This window comes from Chrysochloris asiatica, unplaced genomic scaffold (assembly GCF_000296735.1).
Source record: "Chrysochloris asiatica unplaced genomic scaffold, ChrAsi1.0 scaffold00045, whole genome shotgun sequence".
Classification (NCBI taxonomy): domain Eukaryota; kingdom Metazoa; phylum Chordata; class Mammalia; order Afrosoricida; family Chrysochloridae; genus Chrysochloris; species Chrysochloris asiatica.
The window spans coordinates 2,111,471-2,119,649 of NW_006408563.1; the positions used below are offsets into that span (position 1 = coordinate 2,111,471).

At 39.5% G+C, this 8,179-nt stretch overlaps 1 protein-coding gene across 1 annotated transcript in view; it reads left to right on the forward strand.

The window, feature by feature from the left end:
- The window catches only part of DYTN (dystrotelin), a 71,873-nt gene extending 69,445 nt beyond the window's left edge, over nucleotides 1–2,428 (forward strand). The window contains 1 exon segment of the mRNA XM_006862020.1: nucleotides 2,325–2,428. Within this exon segment, the coding sequence (XP_006862082.1) occupies nucleotides 2,325–2,428 (104 nt within the window).
- Nucleotides 2,429–8,179: the final 5,751 nt, after the last annotated feature.

The window sequence follows — 8,179 nt, forward strand, 5'->3', positions numbered from 1 at the left end:
TGTTAAGTGCTGTAAAGTCAATTCCAACTCATAGCGACCCTGTATAAAGTTTCGGAGGCTGTATATCTTTATGGGAACAGCAAGTTTTGTCTTTCTTCTGTGGACAGGCTGGTAGATGCAAACTTCTGACCTTGAGGTTAGCAGTTTAGCATGTGAGACAGTAAAATATTCTTTACCCAAGGCCCTTCTGGTCCTGGAGCAGCGTTAGAGGATGTTGTTGTGGTTATTAGGTGCCATTAAGTAGGTACCGACTCATAGCGATCCTATACACAACAGAATGAAACACTGCCCAGTCCTGGGCCAACCTAACAATTATTGCTACATTTGAGCCCATTGCTGCTGCCACGTTGTCAGTCCATCTCGTTGGGGGTCTTCCTCTTTTTCTCTGACCCTCCACTTTACCAAACATGATATCCTTCTCCAGGGAATGGTCCCTTCCTGATAACATATTTGAAGTATAAGAGATGAAGTCTGACCATCCTGGCTTCCAGGGAGCATTCTAGCTATACTTCTTCCAATGCAAATTGGTTTGTTCTTTTGACAATCTATGGTACTTTTAATATTCTCATCTAACACCATAACTTAAATACATCAATTCTTCTATGGTCTTCCATATTCACTGTCCAACTTTTCACAAGCATTTGAGGTTATCGAAAATACCATGACTTGGGTCAGGCGTACCTCAGTTCTCAAACTAACATCTTTGCTCTTCAACACTTTAAAGAGGTCTTGTGCAGCAAATTTGCCTAATGCAATATGTTGTTTGATTTCCTGACTGCTGTTTCCATGAGTGCTGTTGGTTGATCCAAGAAAAGGGAAATGTTTGACTACTTCAATCTTTTCTCCACTGATATGGATGCTGTTTATTGGTCCAGTGGTAAGGATTTTTGTTTACATTGAGGTGCAACCCATACCTATGGCTGTGGTCTTTAATATTCATCAGTAAATATTTTAAGTCTTCTTTGTTTTCAGTAAGCAAGGTTGTATCATCCGCTTATATTGCTGGTTGTTAATTAGTTTTCCTCCAGTCCCGATGCCATGTTTTTCTTCATATAAATCAGCTTCTTAGATTGCTTGCTCAGCACATAGATTAAATTAAGTATGATGAAAGAATGCAACCCTGGTACACACCTTTACTAATTTGAAACCATTCAGTGTTCCCTTGTTCTGTTCTAACAACTGTCTTTTGGTCTAGGTACAAATGCATATATTACGTCTTTACTTTCTCAGCATAAATTAGGTCATATTATGCTTTGATTTTTTCAGATGGTAATATATTTTAGACACTTCATGATATACCTGGGTGTAAATATACTGTAATATATTTATTGTTGTCTAAGCTGCTTCCAATTTTTTAAAAAACAAAACAAAATGCTTTGGTGAATATCCTTATAGCATCTTTCTTTGTTGTTGTTGTTATGTGCCGTGGAGTCGGTTCCGACTCATAGAGACCCTGTACAGAGTTTCCGAGGCTGAAAATCTTTACGGGAGCAGAAAGCCTCCTCTTTCTCCTGCAGAACAGCTGGTAGTTTTGAACTGCTGACCTTCTGGTTCACAGCCTGATGTGTAATCACTACACTACCAGAGCTCCCTATCTTTCTTTGTACTCATATATAAATATGCTTTCCAGGATCAATTCTTAGAAAAGAACTCTTAGGTTAAAGAACATGGATATCAGACTTTGGGTTGATAACTGCCAAATTGTTGATATTTCTACAATCCCTATAACAACAGATCATAGGAAACCGCACAACCCATTTAGTGAGTGTTGTTGTTGTTAAGTGCCGTCAAGTTGGTCCTGACTCATAGTGAGCCTGTATAGAGTTTCCAAGGAGTGGCTGGTAAGTTTGAAGCCCCGACCTTGTGTTTTACACCAACCTTACGATCCTGTGCTTTATCCCACAGCACTGCACCAGGACTCCAGCTATTGAGTAGTGCTTCTCAAAGGGTGGTCCTGGCAGCATGAGGAAATGCAAATTTGGGGGCCCCACTGGAGACATACTAAATCAGGATCTAGCAATCTGCTTTAACTAGCTCTTCCAGTGATTGTGGTGTACAGTAGAGCTGGAGAACAATTGTTCTAGAGTGGGCTTCTGGCAACTCAATTTCATTCTAGAAGCCATGAGAAAAACACCCTGTAGGAAGTCATGAGCTGGCTGAAGTCATAGTATTACTCAGGATTAAAGACACTCATCTTATTTGCTAACTATCTGAGGAACTAAGGAGGAATGGGTTCTATTTCTCTTTTGTGCTAGGGATTTGTAAAGATCAGCTTGAGAACCTCTGGGTACATTTCTCTGATAGGCTATCATGTTTGATTTCAGATCCGAAGTCTTCGGTAAGCACGGACCTGTATTATGGTGCTGAGCAGGTGAGCAGGGCCTTCTCTGCCCTGATTGATCAAATTACCGTGCCCAACTTGAACTGAAGATAATCCAGGCCCAAAGGCCCTGTTGATGTGATGATGAAACACATTTTCAAAATCTGTGTTAAAACAGATAATTAAGCCTCTCTTTCAATGCAAAGCATGAAGAAGAGTTCTATTTTTAATTTGCTTATTTGTGTATATTGGAGTCCTGGTGTGGCCCTATAGATAACCACTGGACTTCTAACTGTAAGGCTGGCAGTTCAAACCCACCAGCTGCTCCTAAAAATGCTATACAGGTTCACTATGGGTCTGCACTGACTCGATGGCACTTAACAACAACAACATCAACATTCATGTATCTTAGTTCTCCAGTTCAGTGCAAAGTCTTTGGGTGGAGGTTGGTGGAGGGAAAAGGTAAGTAGGTAAGAAGGAGTCCAGTTCAACAACGCTGTCTCCATCAGAGAGTGTTCTTACTTTGAATACCTTGAGAACGATTTTCAAGTGTGTGATTTACGTGAATGTATGCAACTATCTTCTTCAAGTATCATTAGAATTACTGAATTGATGACCTAATTTTCTATCTGGCTACTGCTGATGGAGAACAGGCTTGAAGCAAAAGACACCCCCTCTAGACTCCTCCCAGCCCCCCAAAAGAAAAAGAAAAAAGCAAACACATTGCCCTCAGTTGATTTTGAATCATGGTAGAAGATTCAGAGCCATTTAAATGGCCAAGTTCCCCTTTATGAAGGGATATGGCCTCGGGCTTTTCTTGCTCTCAATTGCATGAAGCGAGTCTCTTCACTTGTCTTGTGATTTTATTGATGGATGCTTTAGTTGGTGGATTGATTACTTCTCCACCTACTTTGATGTGATTTATAATAAAACACAGTGTACTAGTTTCCTAGGCTGTCATAACAAAAGTAGTGGCTTAAAAGAACATAAATTTATGGTACCACCGTTTTTGAGACTAGAAGTCCAAATCAAGGTATCAGCCATGCTGATTCCTTCCAAGGATGCAAAAAGAAATTGCTCCATGCCTCTCTCCTAGCTTCTGGTGACTCCTGGAAATCCTTGGTGTTCCTTAATTTACAGCTGCTTCAGTTGTCACATGATTGTCCTTCCTATGACTATATCTTGTCTCCATGTCTGTTCTTCTCTGTTATTAGACACTACTCAGATGGGTCCTGGTGTGGTACTGTAGGATAAGTACTGAACTGCTAACCACAAAGTCTGTGGTTCAAACCTACCAGCCTCTCCTCAGAAATTCTATACAGGATCTCTATGAGCCAGAACTGACTCTATGATACTTAACAACAGCAACACTTTTCATAAATAAAATACAATCATTAAAATAAACATATTTTAAAAATATATATGTTAAGTGACATCGAAGTTGGCTCTGATTCATAGTGACCCTGTATAGCATTTCCCTGTATAGCTTTGCAGGATTAGAAAGCCTCATCTTTCTCCCATGAAACAGCTGGTGAAGTCAAACCACTGAACTCAATTAGCAGCCCATTGCTTATCCTACAGAGCCACAGCACTCCCCAAAATAAATATATAGCTATCAAAATAAAAACAGTTCATGCTCTATGATGTTCGTAATTCCTTGGGTCTGTGGGAGCCACACTGTGTGAGGTGGAACCGCTCTGCACTGGAGAAGAAAATGATGTCATCTCTTGTCTCATCATGGACTGCGGCTTAGCTCTCTAGTACTTCTAATACTGCTGTGACAGACATACCACAAGGGGGTGGTTTTAACAAACAAATGGATTTTCTCACAGTTTAGCGTGTCTGAATTTAGGGCTCTGGGGAGAGGTCCTTGTCTATTCAGCCTGTTTCCTGCTTCCTTGGAGATCTCCAGATGACTTGGTATCACTCTTCCCCCATCTCTGCTTTTCTTCTTTGTCCGGTTCTAATCTCTTTTATATCTTGTATATCAAACAGATGAACTCAAAATACACCCTGTGTTAAAACTGCATCATCAACAAAGATATTCCATTCCCAATTGGGATTACAACCACAGGCAAAGAGATTAAGAGTTAGAACACGTATTTCTGGGAGACATAATTCAATAATAACAGAATGGCTTTACTTGTAGGACAGAGACTTGTACAGAACACTCTTAGCCATTCAAGGCCCTAGAAACACCCCACACATCATTTGTTCTCTCTGCCATCAGTGCTGGTTAATGAGTGGATAACCCCAGACATCACTAATGTTGTTCTAAAACTATTATCCAATTATGGTAGTCTGATTTATTTGAAATGATGCTAACTGAAGTGTTTAAAAGGTAACAAATTATAACCAGTCTCACTTAAATCCTTATTTTTAAGATCCTTTTGTTGAGAGTATATACACGTTAAATTCCTCATGATTTTATTTAAATAATGGCATATTGTATGGTCAATGTCTTCTTATGTACACTATATTTCAACTAAAAAAAAAAAAAAATGCCCAGAGACCCTGAAAGTGGCAAATAAAAGGACAATAACCCAAGAACCATTTCCACTTCTTCTTCCCACCTTGTATGGTGGTGGTGGTGGTGGTTATGTGCTATGGAGTCAGTTCTAACTCACAGCAACCCTGTATAGGATTTCCAAGACTGTAAATCTTTACAGGTGCAGAAAGCCTCATTTTTCTCCCTCAGAACAGCTGATAGTTTCAAACTGTTGACCTTGAGGTTAGCAGCCAGACTCATAACCACTACGCTAACCAGAGCTCCTTCCCACCTTGTATACTTGGGTTAAATTGGCTTCCAGAAAATGTGCACTGCCCTTTATCCTATGCTAGCATTTCTTATTATGTATGGACCCTTCCCTATTAGGGTTGCATCAATTAATTCATTCCACTGTGACAACTACCCATACTGTTTATGACATGATGTCAAGTATTGGGATCACAAAAAAACAATGCTAAATAAAACACACTTTCTAATCCCTAATCAATGCAATGAATGTAATTGAAGTAGGGTTTGGAGAATTTAGTAATACCATGATTAATATCTTGGGAGGTAAAACTAAGGAAAGAGTGAGATTTGATGCTTTTTTGATGGGCTCAGTGGATTAGTAAGGAGGTTGGAGAGTCAGTAGTATAAACAAGCAAGCAGTGAGTGAGGAGTTAGTTCTAGCTGATGACTTCTACACCCCACTTTCGCGTGGCTCCAGTTCACCTCTTGCATAATGGTCTTTCTTTCTCCAGCCACTTTTTTTTTTTTGCTTTCTGCTCCTTTCCTTGCTTTGTCTCTCTGCAATTGCATTCCAGTAGCTCATAACTTTCTTTCCATGCAAATTAAAAATCTCCAGGAGAAGCACAACATGCCCAAGATTTTTAAAATGTGAACTCATTTGTGGTATATTCATACTATGGAATACTACTCAAGGATAAAAGGAGCAGGCAATTGATGCCCACTCCTTGGAGGAAACATAAGGTGGTTATACCAAGTGACAAAAGCCAACCTCAAACAGTTACATACTATCTGATACCATATATGTATATTTTAAATGATATAATTATAGGGATGGAGGTTGGCAGGGTTTAAGAAAGTGATAAATATGTAGCACAGAGTATCCGTTCTATATGTTGACTGTGTTGCTATCCACACATGTAATACAATGGCATAGACTTAAATACATATACACAGTTAAGTGCATAGAGGACAGATGAAGTCTGAATACTATCAGTGGATTGTATCAATATCCATTTCCTGATCATGATACTGTACTATTGTTATGGGATATGTTACCACTGGGGGAATTGTAAATCTACAATCGTCTTAAATAAAAAGTGTTCTTAAAATGTGAATATGTCTCTAATAACCACACATCTATTGACTTTTGTCTAAGTACTTGCATGCATCCTTTTTCTGCATATGTAGGTGTGATTAGATTATACATACTTAATGGTGCTGATGTTTTTGTTGGAGTCCTGGTGTGGCACTATAGAATAAGCACTGGACTGCAAGGTTGGTATGAACTGTAAGATCAGGGGTTCAAACTCACCAACTTCTCCTTGGAAACCCCTTACAGAGGCTCTATGAGTCAGAACCGAGTTGAGGGCACTCAACAACAACAGGCTGGGTTCCCTGGAGAAGTAAACCCAGTGAGACCAGTATAATACATGAGAGGGCTTCAAAGAGTTCATGGAAAAATGGCATTAAAAGATAATTCAATTTTTCCACAGATGTTTTAAAGACTCTTTCTCTGTCCCTGTCTCTTCTCAATGTGTATATAAATATATATAGTTGTTGCTGTTAAATGCCATTGACTCGGTTCCTACTCATCGTGACCCTGTATTGTGTTTCTAAGGAGTGACTGGCAAGTTTGAACCACCGACCTTATGGTCCAAACTGCTCTTTTGTTCCAGTGCCTTCTTCCACAGCATCACATCAGGATTTGCTCTCTCTTTCTCACTGCTATTGAGTTAATTACAACTTGTAGCAAACCTGTAGTGCAGAGTAGAGCTTTTCATAAGATTTCCAAGACCATAAATCTTTATGGAAACAGACAGCCTCATGTTTATCCTGCAGAGCAGCTGGCAGATTTGAACCACCAGTCTTTTAGTTATCAATCCAATCAGTACTCAACCCACTGAACCATCAGTGTGTATGTCAATGAAATGGACCATGTGGTTGCAGAGATGGGCAAGTCCCAAGTCTGTGGGTCAAGCATCGGGCTGGAGGCTTCCCCTGACTCACACTATACAGGGATTGGTGGATCCAAGATGAGCAAGACAGATGACTGGCTGCTGGTTCATGGGCTGAGGAGGCTAGTGAATCCAAGATAGGCAAGTAAGATGATGAGCTATAAGATCCAGAGCAAGTATCCAGAGCAAGTGAGTGAGCTTCACCAAGACATCCATATTAGATGCAGGCCACACTTCCAAGGAAATGCTCCTCGTAACTGATAGGTTGATCATATCAGATGTCATTATGGGGGATGAATTATAGCATTACGTAACTGCCAAATTACCGAGAACCATAACCCAGCCAGGTTGGCACACAACCTTAAACATTACAAATAGCTAACATTTTTTTACTTAGAGCTCTTAGTATTAGTCTAACAACTTTATATGTATTAACTCATTTAATTCTCACCACAAATCTATGAAATACATATCATGCTTTATAGATTTAAAAAACTGAGAAACACAAGAGGTTCGGTAACTCTTCCTAAGTCATTTGGCCAGTATGAAGTTGGTCCATGAATCCAGCTTCTGAACCTGTGCTCACCACTATGACTTTTATTCAGATGTTTGCCCTGTTGTCTTGGTCTACATATAGTCCATGTTACATTCAAGGAAGTGGTGGGTTTTTATTCATACTACATATAAACTCATCAGCCACTCCTGGGAAACCCTATACAGGGTCGCTCTGAGGCGGAACCGACTCGATGGCACTTAACAACAATAACAATAATTATTAATACTATTTCCAGGTAAAATAATCTCTGCTTAAGTAGAATTAGGACTACTTTAGTGCTGTGAATCTTATACTAATCATTTTGAATTTTCTTTTCAGTCTATCGCAAATTTTAAATGTTGGTTCTGTCATTCAACATAATCTACTCTTTTACTTGCTTCATCCCATCTTGTTCCTCACAAATCTGGTAAGCAGGCCCTAGAGCTCAGACCAGCAAAGTCTAAACCATGCGACAAATCTTGCCCACTTGCTGTTTTTGTACAGAATGTGAGCTTAAGAGTGGTTAACACAATTTTTAAATGGCTGAAAGTAAGTCAAAAGAAGAATACAGCATAACCCCTGAAAATTATATGGATTCAAAATTCAGTGTCTATAAATAAAGTTTTATTGAA